This window comes from Struthio camelus, unplaced genomic scaffold (genome assembly GCF_040807025.1).
Source record: "Struthio camelus isolate bStrCam1 unplaced genomic scaffold, bStrCam1.hap1 HAP1_SCAFFOLD_102, whole genome shotgun sequence".
In the NCBI taxonomy this organism is placed as follows: Eukaryota; Metazoa; Chordata; class Aves; order Struthioniformes; family Struthionidae; genus Struthio; species Struthio camelus.
Window position 1 is genome coordinate 105,981 of NW_027182697.1, and position 14,670 is coordinate 120,650.

Consider the following 14,670-nt stretch of genomic DNA (forward strand, 5'->3'; position numbering starts at 1 on the left):
GGCCCGCGTCCCCGGCGTCACCCCGCCGCGACCCGCGGGGGCGCAGCCGGCGCGTCCCCCGCTCCGGCCGGCCGGGGCCGCGCTGCCAGGGCCAGGGCCAGGGCCGGCAGGCGCCCCGCGCGTGCGCGTTGTCGGCTCCCGCCAAGGCTGGTGGCCCCGCTGAGCGCCCGCCTGCCTGCCGGCACCCGCGGGCGGCCCAGGCCTCGAGGGGATGGGAGACGCACCGGGGCCCGCCGGCACCCGCGAACCCCGCCGCGGGGGCGCCTGTGATGCACCCGGAGCCTGCTGGCACCCTCGGACCCCGCTGCAGGGGCGCCCGCGATGCCCTCGGCCTGCCGGCACCTGCAGACCCCGCTGCGGGGGCACCCACGACGCCCTCGGCCTGCCAGCGCCCACGGACCCTGCTGTGGGGGCACCTGCAGACCCCGCCACGGGGGCGCCCGCGACGCCCTTGGCCTGCCGGCACCCGTGAACCCCACTGCAGGGGCGCCCGTGATGCACCCGGAGCGTGCTGGCACCCGCGGACCGCACCATGGGGGCGCCCGCAACGCCCTCGGCCTGCCGGCACCCGCGAACCCTGCCGCAGGGGCACCCATGATGCACCCGGAGCCTGCTGGCACCCGCAGACCGCACCATGGGGGCGCCCGCGACGCCCTCGGCCTGCCAGCACCCGCGAACCCTGCCGCGGGGGCGCCTGCGACGCCCTCGGCCTGCCGGCACCCGCAGACCGCACCATGGGGGCGCCCGCAACGCCCTCGGCCTGCCGGCACCCGCGAACCCTGCAGCGGGGGCACCCATGACGCCCTCGGCCCGCCGCCGGCACCTGCGGACTACACCATGGGGGCACCCGCAACGCCCTCAGCCTGCCAGCACCCGCAGACCCCACCGCGGGGTCACCCACGACACCCTCGGCCCGCCGGCACCCACGAACCCCGCCGCGGGGGCACCCGTGATGCACCGGAGCCTCCTGGCACCTGCGAACCCTGCTGTGGGGGCACCCGTGATGCACCCGGAGCCTGCTGGCACCCGCGGACCACACCATGGGGGCACCCGCGACACCCTCGGCCTGCCGGCACCCGTGAACCCCGCCGCGGGGGCGCCCGCGACGCCCTCGGCCTGCCGACACCCGCGAACCCTGCCGCGGGGGCGCCCGTGATGCACCCGGAGCCTGCCGGCACCCGCGAACCCTGCTGCGGGGGCGCCCGTGATGCACCCGGAGCCTGCTGGCACCCGCGGACCACACCATGGGGGCACCCGCGACACCCTTGGCCTGCCGGCACCCGCGAACCCCGCCGTGGGGGCACCCACGATGCACCCGGAACCTGCCGGCACCCGTGAACCCCGCTGCGGGGTCACCCACGACACACTCAGCCTGCCGGCACCCGCGAACCCCGCCGCAGGGCACACACACCCCCACCACGGGGTGCCGAGCACCCTGGATCCTGTCGGGCGCCCTGTGGCACCCACTGCCCCACGCGACAGGGTATTGACGGCCCTAGAGCCCAGCAGGCGCCCTCCCGGCACCCCACGCAGGGGGTGCCGAGCACCCTGGATCCTATCAGCACCCACTGCCCCACGCCACGGGGCGTCCAGCACCCCAGAGCCCATCAAGCACCCTCCCGGCACCCCACGCAGGGGGTGCCGAGCACCCTGGATCCTATCAGCACCCACTGCCCCACGCCACGGGGCGTCCGGCACCCCATGCAGGGGGTGCCGAGCACCCTGGATCCTATCAGCACCCATTGCCCCACGCCACGGGGCATCCAGCACCCCAGAGCCCATCAAGCACCCTCCTGGCACCCATCACCGCGCGCCATGGGACACCCAAACGCCCCAGAGCCCAGCAGGCACCCATCACCCCATGCCATGGGACGGCAAGCACCCTAGAGCCCATCAAGCGCCCTCCTGGCGCCTATCGCCCCATGCCACAGGGTGCCGAGCACTCCAGAGCCCAGCAGGCACCCATCACCCCATGCCATGGGGCGCCGAGCACCCCAGAGTCCATCAGGCGCCGTCCTGGCACCCACTGCCCTACACTATGGGGTGCCGAACAGCCCAGGGCCCATCAAGCGCCCTCCCGCTGCCCATCGCCCCACGCCATGGGGTGCCGAGCACCCTAGAGCACGTCAAGCACCCATCACTGCATGCCACAGGGTGCTGCGCACCCTAGAGCCCCTCAGGCGCCACCCCGACACCCATCGCCCTGGAGCACAGGGTGCTGAGCACCCTGGAGCCCATTGGATGCTCTCCTGACACCCACTGCCCCACACAACAGGACATTGAGAACCCTGGCTCCCCTCAGGCACCCGCCCGGCACCCACCGCCCCACACCAGGGGGTATCGAGCACTCTAGAGCCCCTCAGGGCCCTCCCAGCACCCCCCCATCCCACATCACCGCGCGCCGAGCACCCTAGACCCCTTCAGACACTCTCCCAGCACCTCTCACCCCACACCATGGGGTATCGAGCACCCTACAGCCCCTCAGGCGCCCATCGCCCCACAACACGGGCTATCGAGCACCCTACAGCCCCTCAGGCGCCCATCGCCCCACAACACGGGCTATCGAGCACCCTACAGCCCCTCAGGCACCCATCGCCCCACAACACGGGCTATCGAGCACCCTACAGCCCCTCAGGCGCACATCACCCCACAACACGGGCTATCGAGCACCCTACAGCCCCTCAGGCACCCATCGCCCCACAACACGGGCTATCGAGCACCCTACAGCCCCTCAGGCGCCCATCGCCCCACAACACGGGCTATCGAGCACCCTACAGCCCCTCAGGCACCCATCGCCCCACACCAGGGGGTATCGAGCACCCTCCAGCCCCTCAGGCACCCATCGCCCCACAACACGGGCTATCGAGCACCCTACAGCCCCTCAGGCACCCATCGCCCCACACCAGGGGGTATCGAGCACCCTACAGCCCCTCAGGCACCCATCGCCCCACAACACGGGCTATCGAGCACCCTACAGCCCCTCAGGCACCCATCGCCCCACAACACGGGCTATCGAGCACCCTACAGCCCCTCAGGCGCCCCCCCACCCCACTCACTCCACGGGGGCACCGAGCGCCCTCCCTCCCCTCAGGCGCCCCCCACCCCACGGCGGCGGGGTGGGGGGGGGTCCATGGGGCAGGCGGCCCCCTGGTGGGGGAGGGGCACCGTTTCGCACAGCCGCCCCTCCCCCACCCCAGGGACTAACGGCGGCGGCGGGGGGGGGGAAGGGAGGCGGCGCCCGGACGGCGCCCCCCCCCTTCCACAGCCGTTAACGGAGAGTTGGGGGGGGGGGAAGGCCCTCAGCGAAACCGCCCCCCCCCCCGTGACGACGCGGAGCCGCTGAGGAGGAGGAGGAAGAAGAACGCGGTAGGTGGGGGGAGGAAGGCCGCGACGGTGTCCCCCCCCCCCCATACAACGGTTGGGCGGGGAGGGCCGGCGCTCGCTCCCCTCCACGCGGGCGGGCGCGTTAAACCGGGGAGAGGCTTAGAAACGCCCCCTCCCCCTCCACAAACGGAACGGAGCCGTTGAGGAGGAAGAGGAAGAGCTCGGTGGGGGGGGAGGGAGGAAGGCCAGGCCGATGCCCCCCCCCCCACCTCCCCTTTACACACATCCACTCACCCGGCCGCGGGGGGGAAGAGCTCGGCGCGGGCGGGCGCGTTAAACCGGGCAAAGCAGCGCGGCGCCTCTGTGTGTGTGTGTGGAAGGGGGGGGGCCTAGAAACCGCTTCCCCCCCCCCCACACACAACCAAACAGTCCGGAGCCGTTGGGCAGCGCGCGCGCGCGCCCGTTCGGCGGCCGGGAGGGCGGCGGTTGGGGGGGGGGGCCTAGAAACCGCCCCCCCCCCCCCCGCCGCCCCGCAACGGTCCGGAGCCGTTGGGCAGCGCGCGCGCGTTCGGCGGCAGCGCGGGGAGGGAGGGGGGGGTGGAACGTTCGGCCCCTCAACGTTCGAAAGCCGTTGGCGGTTGTTTACAAACACGGCGCCCCCCCCCCCTTCAAAGCCGTTAGCGGGGAGGGGGGGGGGCGCGCGCGCGGCGGCGGCGGGAAGCGGGGCCGGGGTTGGGGGTGGTGGGGGGGGGGAGGTTGTTTACCTGGAGGCGCCTCAGTCGCCTCAGCGGCCGCGGCGGGAGCTGATGCTGCGGGCGCGGGCGCCAGCGGCACCGCCGCCTGCACGGCTGACAGGAATATGTCGCCGGGGCTGTTGTCCCCGGCTCCGTCTTCCTCCTCCTCCTCTTCCTCCTCGTCTTCTTCGTCCCCCTCCACCTCAGACACCACCATCTCCTCCTCCTCTTCCTCGTCCTCCCTCAGAGGGGAAGCCATGGTGGTGCTGGGGGTGGGGGGGGGGGCAGGGAGGGAGAGAGAGAGAGAGGGAGTGAGTGAGAGAGGAGAGAGAGGGAGAGAGAGAGAGAGAAAAGAGAAGGGGGGGCGGCCCCCCTCCGCCACACACCAAAAAAAATCCTCCCCCCCCCCCCGCGCAGCACCTCAGCCTGAGGAGAAAACGGCAGGAAAAAGTCCCGCGAATGCAGCCATGAACCCCCCCAAAACAGCGAGAAAACTCCCCGAACTTTTCTTCCCCCGCCGACTTCCCCCCCCTTCCTTTCCTCCCCTGCCAAAAAAAAAAAAAAAAGAGAGAAAGTTGGGGGGGGGGGAAGAAAGAGAGAGAAGAGAGGTTAAAAATACATTGAAATTCTGAGGGGGCAGCTCGGAATAATATTTTCCACAAGAGCAAGGAACAAAAATGGCCGCCCTTAAATTATTTTTAAAACCGACCCCCCCCCCCCTTCCCTCAACCCCGGGAGGTTACCGAAAAAAAAAAAACCCCAAATCCCCCCCACCCTTTATTAAAAAAAAAAAAGAAAGAAAAAAAACCAAAATGGCTGGCTTATTTTTTTTTTTTTAAGTCACCCCCTACTCCCACACACACACCTCTTCCTTGAGGTTAAAAAAAAAAAAAGATTAAAAAAAAAGCCTCAACAAAAATCAGGCAAGAAAAAAAAAAGCAGCCTAGATTCCCCCCCCCCTTTTTTTTTTTGTTGTTGCTGCTGCTGCTCGGAATATATATAGCTGGCGATATAAAATAATTCTGATTTTTGGCTTGCTGGCCCCTCTCTCTCTCTCTTTTTTTTTTTTTTTAATCTCTCAGAAGATCTCAGATCAGTGCATAAGATGAACAATATTTGTATATTCCTGGCGCTGGGGGGAACTGAAAGAGAAAGATTTCTGCATAAAACAAAGATGGCTGCTCTAAATTATTTCTTTTTTTTTTTTCCTCCCTCCCCTTATACTTCCCCCCCCACCTCCCTCAATAAAAATATTTTTTGCGGGGGGGGGGGAGAGAGAAAAGGCTGGATTAATCAGTACTCATGCTCAGTATGACATCAGCATAAATTGTTAAAGGTTAACTAGTTCCATACTAGTAACACCACGAGATTTTTTTTTCCGCCCGCTTTCCTTGCTTTACTAGTACAGGCGGAAAAAAAAAAAAAAGGGAGAAAAAAAAAAACAAGGGGGGGGCTTTTTTTTCCCCCTCCCTTCCCTACTTTTAAATACTTCAGAAGGGAGTGGTGTGTGTGTGTGTGTGTGTGTTTTTTTATTTTCCCTCCCTACTCTTTCTTTCTTTAGGCTGTAGGGCAAGGAAGAACAAAAAAAAAAAAAAAAAAAAAAGGGAAAGAAAAGAAACAGCCTTGAAAAATCATTTAAGCGCATGGTCCAAATTCGTTTAAGTGCATCGTTAGGAATGATTTAACTGTGTGTTTTCCTCCACCGGCGTTCAAAGCCAACGCGCCTCCCCGGGTAAAACCGACACCGAGAAATAATTAAAAGGGAGAGAAACCCCCCCCGCCCCCCCCACCGCCGCGATTGCCCCGCTTTGCTGGCGAGAAACACTCACCCCTTTCTCTTTTTCTCCCCGTAGCTTCCCCCGTAAAAATTGGGGTGAAAAACGCGATGTTTTCACCGCTCCGCCGTGCTGCTTTCGGAGGTGAGCAGGGAAAAGGGGATTTTTCACCCCGGGGCCCCCGATGTCTCCCGCTTTGTCTGCGCACGGAGCAATGACCCCCAAACGCCCCCAAATCCCCCCCGAAGCAAGGGGGCCCGGGGAGGAGCCCTTCGGGGCGCCCCGATGGGCTTTTCGGGGGCGGCGGGATGACACCACCAGGGCATTTTTGCAGCATTTTTGCCCCCGGAGCATCTTTTCGGCCCCAGAAGGCAGCCTCGCTCTCCCCAGATCGTCCTGGTTTTCGAACCGCCGCGTGCCGGGCCCTCGGGATTCGTTCCCGCTGCTTCCTAAGAAACGCTTTCATCTGTTGAACGTTACACTTAAAAAAAGGTGCGATGGGGGAAACGCAAACTCACCTCGAGGCCCAAAGCCGACGAGCCGGCGGCCGCTGGACGGCAGCCCAGGACCCTGCTTTTATTTTTCCCTTCTTCTCCATCTCTCTTTTTTCCCCCAAATAATTCATCAAACACGTTCCCCGCTCAGGTCAGAGGAGCTTTTCACCTCACCTGTGGGGTTTTTTTCCCCCCCTCCCTCCACCGACAAATTGCAAATAACGATTATTAATTTCTTCCCAACCCTGATTTCGAGGCCTTTTGCAATCAGGCCTGCTCTGGACTCCGGCGATGCCCGCAGACCTGTTCCCGTGGCCCTCGGACACCGACCCCCTCCGCTTTTGGGAGAAAAAGCCTTTTCCGGACGGGATCCCAAACCCCTCGTGGTTTGCACGAAGCCAGAGCGCGGTAGGCGGGGCTGGTGTCCCCCCCAAAAAAAGGAAAAACTCCATAAATCCCCCCAAACTGCACCACAGCCAGGCCAAACTCCCGCTGCTCACCAAGAATTTAACACCAGGCACGGCTTCGATATTCATTTTTGGGCTTGTTCAGCTGCTTTTTTGCCCTACAAACCTGGCAAAAAATAGGTATTTTTGGGTGGGGAGGAAAGAAATCGTTGCGCAGAGCGAATCTCGCTCCCCGACCGCCCGTGCTCGGCGCCCACGGGGCCGCGCCGCTCGCCAGCCGCCTGCTTCCCGCGGCGCCTTTTATATTTAACCCAAGCTCCCCCCCGGGAGCACCGGCACCACGAATTCGTGTCGAAACGGCTCCCTCCTGGCGCGGGCGGCCAGCGGTTTGGGAGGAATTTGGAGACAAGAAGAATATGTTGATGCCCCCCCCCCAACCTTTTTTTGTTTTTTTTTTTCCTACCCAGTTCATGTTTATTTCTCACTTCCACAAGGTGGGTTTTTTTTCTTTTTCTTTGTTTTTTGCCAGTTCGGTCCTTTCGCGGCTGCCCCCTTTGACACCACTGTCCAGGCACCTTCTCTCTCCGCTCCCCTCCTGGCAGCTAACGGGCCGCGGAGCAACCTGCCGCCGCTAATTTTGTCGCGGGCAGGTTCCCCGGTAGCGTTTTTAACGATTTGCGAGGCTTTGACGGCCGGAGCGCACGTTCCCCGCCGGGAGAAACTTGCCTTAAACTTGACCCTGGCTGCTTGCGGCTTGGTCTCTGTTCCCTTGGGCACGGCCAGGGCAGGCTTTTCTTTTTTTCTCCCCCCCTTTTTTCTGTCTCTAACCCGTCTTTGATGTTTCTTCGCAGCTCAGCGACGGCCAGGGGCGCGACCGGAGCAACACGCGGCATGACGCTAATAGGGAAGTCGCAGCGCTTATCACCGCGTTTCACCCGGCGAGAGGGGTCACAGAGGCTTTTACGCGCCGACCGGCTTGGGGAAACGGTCGCCGTTGTGGGAAAACCTCCTGCGGAAGCTGCCGCTGCCTCTTCCATGCCTACTTCCTCCATCGCTTCGGTTTGGCTTCGTTTTCCTCCGCTAATAACGCTTTTGGGTGGCGGCGCAGCCCCTAAAAACAGGCCAGTGACTGGAGGGGACCAGCAGAGCGAAGCCCAGAACGGGGAACGTGGCAGCTCCGAGGGGACCGGGCCTTCCCGCCTCGCTTTCCAGCCCGGCTGCCCCGCGGCCGAGACGCTCCAGCTCCGGCGCTTCTTTCCCAGCTGCCTCATCGATTTAGCTAATAAACCCTCGTTTCCCACGGCATCGCGGCCAGACGGAGCCGAACGCGGCCAGACGGAGCCGACATCGCGGCCGAGGCCTCCGGGCAGCGTCGCGGGCGACGAGCAACTCCCCCGGCCTCGGGGCACGGGAACGTGGCGTTTACCGAGATGAGTAATTCCACGCGGAGGGGATTCCTGCTCTCGCGGGGGCCGCGGATCAGCCTTTTCCAGGGGATTTTCATTTCTAGAGAGGGGAGCGTTGGCGGCGCGACCGAGCCTGGCGCGTCTCCGTGGCAGAGCCGGCTGGAGCGGCGCGCGCAGCCCCGAGCCCTGGCAGCGCGTAATCCGCACCCCGTTCCTCTCGCTGGACAGCCGGAGCCGGAATCCGGCGCCAATTGGCAGCGCCGGGCTGATTCGCACCCGCCGAGGACTTAGCCCTGAAGGTAGCAGATAAAAGCGACAACCTCCAAAGAGAGCCCAAACCTCCTCTTCGGGGGGGGGGGGAGCGGAGCAAACGAGGCTTTGATTAGAGCCACGCGCCAGCTGCCTGCGCAGGGTCCAAGGGGGGGGGGGGGGGGAAGAAAAACGGACACACACACGGAAGGAGACGCAGCGAGACAGACGGACAGCGGAACAAGGACATGCAGAGACGCACGGAGGCCTCGGGATGCCGAGAGCGGTCGCGGCGGCAAGACTCGGCGGCGCGGGCGAGCGGCGTCCGGCTTCGCTCCACCTCTGGGTTACTGTAACGCGGCCTCGGGTCAGCGGCGAGGAGAAATCCCTGCCCACGTGACGCGGGGCCGCGCCAGCGGCTGGCAGCTCCCGCCGGGAGATGAAAGGCCGCGGAGGGGCCAGCGGGACGTGGCCGGCGCCCGGCTCGGGGGCGACGCGCCAGGCGGCCGCTCACCTGCGCTGGCCCCGGGGCGCTCGGCTGGCTCCTTGCTGCTGCTCCGGCCGGACACAACTGCAGGGAAACGCGGAGAACAAGAGGTTTTAGGTCAAGGCTGGATGTTTTCCAGGAGGGATTTTTCTTTGAACTGAAATTCAGTCCCCCCCGCCCCCCAGCAATTTTTTGGCACGTGTTTGAGCTCCAGCAGAGCGGTGGCACCCGCCTCACCTTGGCTGGGGGCACCGAAAACAAATCAAACCACCTGGATATTTGTCACGGAGGGAATCCTGAGGAAAGCTCCGGTTTCCCCTTTCTTCTGCAGCTGCCTCCCCCCTGCGCCCAACGCTACCAGTCCAGCCAAATCGAAGGGACGCCGCAAAAAAAATTCCCTCCGGTGGTGCCAGACCTGCCCTCCCGCCAGGTTGTTCTTCCCCCCTCTCTCCTCCCAAAAACAAGGATGAGAAAATAAAGTCTCTGTGCCCAACTCTTATCATAATCCTGGCGATAACGAGCACGCGCTGTGATTATTCCCTTCCCCCCGCCCCCCGCTGCTGGCAGATCTGCACTGCTGAGCCCTGGTCTTTCCCACGCCGGGGCCCATGCGGAGCTGGCGAGTGCGCCGCGCTGGCTCCCCTCCTCGCCTCCAGCTGCTAAATCATGCTGGAAGCTGCTAAAAATACCCGCCGCGAGGAGCTTTTCCACGTCAGCTGCTGCCGCGGGAGCCAGGGGATGCTCTTTGCTCCCGAGGGCCAGCGCAGTGGCAGGCGGGGGCCGCGCGCTCCCCGGACGCGCCTGGGGGCCGGGCGGCTTTTTTCAGCACGCGCCTCCCAACTCCGCACGGGAGTGGGGGATCCGGCCCCACCACCGGCTCTCCAGCGGCGTTTCCCGAACCCCGCCACGACGGCGATCCGCCGACTGTCACGCCAGCCGGCGTCACCCGCGCGGCGGCCGTCTCCGAGCGCCTCTCTCCGCTGGGAAGCCGCGGCCGAACGCCGGGGACGGCCTCGACCCGGGGCCCGAGGGAAACCGGCTCTGCTCGACCGATGATGAGTCAGGGCTGCTGCCGCGCCGGCGCGGGACCCCGCAACGACAGGGCTCGCGCCGCTCGCTCCGACCCCCAGCAGACGGATGAGCTCCGGCTCTTGCTGCTCCGGTCGGATTAACATCCGGCGATCCTACATTGCAGAGGAACGCGATCCCTTATTAGACACTGGTGAACCCGCACTGGCACAAGCCCCAAACGCTGCCCTTCAGGCTCCAGGACCTACAACCAGCTCCAAATATCTCCGCTGAAGGCTCCCGGGAGGAAAAAAGCCGAGTCGCGGGGTCCGGAGCCGTCGGCCGCTCGCCCCGACACCAGCGGGATTCGGGCAGGTTGCGGATGCCGTTCGCTTGAGCCAAGGCAAAAGGAGCTGGATTTGGAGCTGGGTGACGTCTCGTGTCCTCGCTGGTCCCTGCTCTGTAGCGGAGAGCACCCAAAGAGGGGAGGAACAGCCCCAAAACCACGCGCCGAGGGAATGGGAAAGGCTCCAAATCCTCGGGAGCGGGTTCGGGGACTGAACTGTGAGAAAAAGCCCATGGGAACGCGCCCCAACCTGCCTGCGCGCATCGGGGATAAAAAAATCCCAGCCGGGAAGGGGCAAAAGCACCCAAACCTCGTGGGGCACCCCGAAAACGGGGCCAGAGAAACCCCGAGGTGACAGCGGAGCCGCTTTCCCACCCCGCCGGGCACCGCCGCCGTCCGAACGTGCGTCCCAGGGCCGATCCCGCTGCCTCAGGATCCCCCCGGCTCCCGAAGGACCCTTTTCCTCCGTCTCTCTGGCTGTCACAGTGCCGCCGGTCACCAGACCCGACTTCCTGGGACGTAGATTCTCCAAGCGCCCGATATTGGGGCCGAGTTCGCCCTGCGGCTGCTCCCGGAGTCTCCATCCTCCTTGGTTTTGTGGAGCAAAACGCCGCATTTTGGCTCCCTTTTCCCCACACCGTCCTGTGGCATTGCTCCGAACCAGACAGAGGTTCGGGGTCAGAGAGATGCTCGGGGTGAGAGCAGGACGGGGGGGGGCCGTCCCCGAAAAACCAACGGGATACCAGAGTGCCGGGATACCAGAGACGGAGCCTCGTGCCACGCGGCACCCCTCAATTTGAGGGAAAACAGGCTGGATTTTGGGGTGGGGGCTGCGCACCAGCGTTCCAGGCCTGACCTCTAGTGGCTACAGAGACCAATTACCTGGGATCCGCTTGGAGATCCCCCTGCTCGCGCAGCGAGACCACCGGGAAGGGTCTCCCGCCGGCTCCGGCTCTTCCTCCCACGCCGGGAGCTGCCGAGCGGGGTTCGATCCCGAGGGTTTCTGGTGGGAGAAGTCGCAGGGGCGCTCGCGGCCGACCCCAGGCCACAGGGGGCCCCGATTCCCGCACGGAAAAGGGACGGTGCCAGTCGGCGGGAGGACGAGGAAGGCACGAGCGGGAGGCAACGCCGGGGACGCCCCAACTCCCCTTCAGAGCTGGCCACGCTCCGCCAGGCGCGGACCACGGAGCGCCACCGGGCTCCGATCTCCTCGTTAGCGAGTTAATCACTGCTTTCCCGCTGGCTGCTCGGAGCCGAGCGGCCCGAGGTTTCCTCCCGGGCCCAGGACGCGAGCGGATCCTCCCTGCCTGCCGGCCACCCGGATCCCAACGCGGCTCCCGATGGCTTTTTTCCATCCCGGCAGCGAGGACGGAAGCGCCGCGGCCCCGTTTCCTGCTGCGACCCCCAGACGAGGCTCAGCCGTGGCCTTTTCACACCAAAACCGGGTTTATTTCTCCGAAAGTTCCAGGGATGCGCCTTGTCTCGAAGGAGCCGCGCTGTCGGAGCCCCGCGGGGACCGAGGAGCCCGCCTGCGCCGGGATTCGCCCTCGGAGGAACAGATCCTCGCGCTCGGGAAGGGAATTTCGCTGCTGCCAGCCTGGAAAAGGAGGAGACGGCGGCGATGGGGCAGCGAACGCGGCTGGAGCCGCGGGGACGAGCCACGCCGCCCGGACGAGCTTTGCCGGAGGAAACGGATGGGTTTGGGACCGAAAAAAAAAAAAAATCAACTCAAAACAGCGCTTCAGGGCAGAGCTGCTTCGCTCTTAACCCCCTCCGAGAGCAGAGCCCCAGCGGGGACGGGGGTCCCACCTGCTTCGCCCCAAAACCGTTCCCCCCCCCCGAAACGGAGCCGGGCGCCCCCACCTGCGGCTAGAGCTCGGTGAAGTCGTCGTTGAAGTAGAGCAGCAGGGCGGGGAGGTGGCGCTCGGGGTCGAGGCCGAGGCGCCGCAGCTCGGGCCCCTCGTCGGCCACGCCGTTCTGCTCCAGCGTGCGCTCCATGTCGAGGGCGGCCCCGCCGTGGCGCCAGCTGTAGCTGCCGGCGTGGGCGTTGCGGGGCAGGTAGCGCCGCAGGATGTCGTGCAGCGTCTCCTCCGCGCACACCTGCGGCCGCCGCGGCTGCTCGGGCCCGCCTGACCGGACCCCCGAGCTCCCTAACGAGGCCTCCGGGCCTCCCCTGTCCTTGCAGGGCTCCCACACCACCTAACGACCTCTCCAAATCCTCCCATGCCGGCTAACGAGCCCCCAGATCCTCCCCCATAGCTGTGGGTCCCCCAACCTTGGCTAACGACCCCCCAGATCCTCCCATGGTGGCTAACGAGCCCCCAGATCCTCCCCCATAGCTGTGGGTCCCCCAACCATGGCTAACGACCCCCCAGATCCTCCCCCATAGCTGTGGGTCCCCCAACTTTGGCTAACGACCCCCCAGATCCTCCCATGGTGGCTAACGAGCCCCCAGATCCTCCCCCATAGCTGTGGGTCCCCCAACCATGGCTAACGACCCCCCAGATCCTCCCCCATAGCTGTGGGTCCCCCAACTTTGGCTAACGACCCCCCAGATCCTCCCATGGTGGCTAACGAGCCCCCAGATCCTCCCCCATAACTGTGGGTCCCCCAACCTTGGCTGACGATCCCCCAGCCCCCCCTCCTCCATTAACTAACCCCTCCCCAACGACCCTGGTGACAGTGGGGACGTCCCACGGTGGTGGGGGAATCCAGGGCCTCCCCATTGCGCTGCCCCCCCCCCGGGGGGGACGGTGACGAGCCCCGGGCCCCCCCCAAAGGGGCACGCTGACCTCGAGGACATCCTGCTGCCCCGTGAGGGTGTTGAGGACGCGCAGGCGGCGGGGGCGGGCGCCCAGGCGCCCCACCTCATACCGGGGGTCCCGCCACCACGGGGGGCGGGCGGGGGGCACCCAGTCCGAGCGGGGCGCCGGCGGCGGCACGTCCAGCAGGCCGCCCCCCGGCGCCCGGTAGCCCGGCAAGCCCGTGTGCGGGTCCACCCGCCTCAGCAGCTGCCGGTTGGGGGGGGGGGGGCTTCACCAGGAGCCCCCCACCCCCAGGGTGCCCCCCATCCAGCATGAAACCCTACACAGGGACCTCCCACACACCAGGACCCCTAATGGCACACTGGGACCCCCCCCCACCAACATGGGGACCCTCTGAGTGCTACCTAGAGAGCGCCAGGGCCCCACATCGGGAGCCCTAAAAATCACAGCAGGACCCCCCAGGGGTCATCCTAGGACCCCCCCAACACTAGGAGCCCTCACCCCACACTGGGATCCCCCAGGCGCTATTCAGGGACCCCCCCCACCCCATGCTAGCACACAAAGCCCCACACGACCCCCATGCCCCACACCTGGACACCTAAAATCACACCGGGACCCCCTAAGTGGCACTCAGAGACCTCCCCACACCTCGAGACCCCCCCCACCCTGCACTGGGGCCTCCTACCCCACACCAGCACCCCCCAGCTGCCACCCAGAACCCCCTACCCCACATCGACTCCCCCATCCCACACCAGGACCACCCCCGATGTCACCTGAGGGCCCCCCCCTCACACCGAGACCCCCCCCAGGTGCTACTCAGGACCCCCCACCTCACATCGGAACCCCCAGGTGTCACCCGAGGCCCCCCACCCCCACCCCACACCGGGACCCACTGGGTGACACCCCCCCCCCCCGGCAGGCACCCCAGCGGGGGTCTTTGGGGGCAGTTCCCCCCCCGACCACTACACACGTCCTGCGTCCGGGGGTCGAACCAGTGGCTGATGTCGGTCCCCGCCGCCTCGAGCAGGGGGCGCAGACGGGGGTCGCCTGGAGGAGGGAGGCGGAGAAGGGAAATGGGGCACGGAAGGACGCGACCCCCCCCCCCAACAAAATGGCGGCGTGCGGGGAAGGAGGGGGGGGGGCCCCCTCGGTAGCGGGGAAGGAGGGGTGGGGGGTCCCGGGACCGCCGTACCGTGGTGCTCCCGCGCCAGCGGCGTCAGGTCGAGCACGCGGCCCAGGCAGCTGACCCAGAGGTCACCGGGCCGCGCGTGCGCCGCCACCTCCCGCGCCGTGAAGTACCGGGGCCGCGGCGGCGCCATGGCCGAGGTCGGCCGCGCGCTGCCATGGCGACGCGGCGCGCAGCGCCCGCCGGGAAGCGCCGTTCCTATGGCGACGCGGCGCGCGGCGCCTGCCGGGAAGCCCCGTTCCTATGGCGACGCCGGCCGCTGCCCCGGCAACGCCATAGCGCGGCGTCCGACGGGAAGCGCCGTTCCTATGGCGACGCGGCGCGCGGCGCCTGCCGGGAAGCCCCGTTCCTATGGCGACGCCGGCCGCTGCCCCGGCAACGCCATAGCGCGGCGTCCGACGGGAAGCGCCGTTCCTATGGCGACGCGGCGCTCGCCCGGAAGCGCCGTTGCCCTAGCAACCCCGCCCCCCAGCTGGGAGTCGGCCCGGG

General features: G+C 66.0%; 2 protein-coding genes and 1 long non-coding RNA gene across 16 annotated transcripts in view; 1 reads left to right on the forward strand and 2 right to left on the reverse strand.

The window, feature by feature from the left end:
- CHD3 (chromodomain helicase DNA binding protein 3) overlaps window positions 1-5,060 on the reverse strand; it is a 39,963-nt gene extending 34,903 nt beyond the window's left edge. For 2 of the 5 annotated variants that reach the window (XM_068929361.1, XM_068929364.1), the window contains exon 1: window positions 4,089-4,324. In XM_068929361.1, coding sequence (XP_068785462.1) covers window positions 4,089-4,317 — 229 coding nt within the window. In that variant the 5' untranslated portion in view covers window positions 4,318-4,324. Of the gene's footprint in view, window positions 1-4,088; window positions 4,325-4,478; window positions 4,601-4,677; window positions 4,777-4,923 lie in introns of those variants that run through there. The other 3 variants (XM_068929360.1, XM_068929359.1, XM_068929358.1) reach the window with 3 other exon arrangements.
- LOC138065168 (uncharacterized) lies at window positions 1,377-7,720 on the forward strand. Of its 6 annotated transcripts, none has more exons than XR_011138299.1 (4): window positions 1,377-3,366; window positions 5,912-5,977; window positions 6,584-6,735; window positions 7,586-7,720. It is a non-coding gene; the product is annotated as an uncharacterized lncRNA (long non-coding RNA). The 6 variants fall into 6 exon arrangements; XR_011138303.1 differs by having other exon boundaries at window positions 6,599-6,735; XR_011138302.1 differs by lacking the exon at window positions 1,377-3,366 and adding an exon at window positions 6,168-6,325 and having other exon boundaries at window positions 5,653-5,977; window positions 6,599-6,735.
- On the reverse strand, window positions 6,219-14,369 carry CYB5D1 (cytochrome b5 domain containing 1). 5 transcript variants are annotated; one of them, XR_011138297.1, is made up of 11 exons: window positions 13,023-13,688; window positions 12,094-12,330; window positions 11,707-11,827; window positions 11,113-11,233; window positions 10,154-10,818; window positions 9,777-10,060; window positions 8,904-8,960; window positions 8,594-8,739; window positions 7,198-8,433; window positions 6,828-6,900; window positions 6,219-6,299 (listed from the first exon to the last, which is right to left on the reverse strand). XR_011138297.1 is itself a non-coding variant. In XM_068929365.1 (6 exons), exons 1-6 carry the CDS (start codon window positions 13,100-13,102, stop codon window positions 9,819-9,821), a joined length of 1,470 nt encoding a protein of 489 aa, XP_068785466.1. In that variant the 5' UTR covers window positions 13,103-13,691. The 5 variants fall into 5 exon arrangements, 3 of the variants coding, with proteins under 3 accessions (XP_068785466.1, XP_068785467.1, XP_068785469.1); XR_011138298.1 differs by having other exon boundaries at window positions 7,198-8,739; window positions 9,823-10,060; window positions 10,154-10,344; window positions 13,023-13,686; XM_068929365.1 differs by lacking the exons at window positions 6,219-6,299; window positions 6,828-6,900; window positions 7,198-8,433; window positions 8,594-8,739; window positions 8,904-8,960 and having other exon boundaries at window positions 9,819-10,060; window positions 10,150-10,818; window positions 13,023-13,691.
- Window positions 14,370-14,670: the final 301 nt, after the last annotated feature.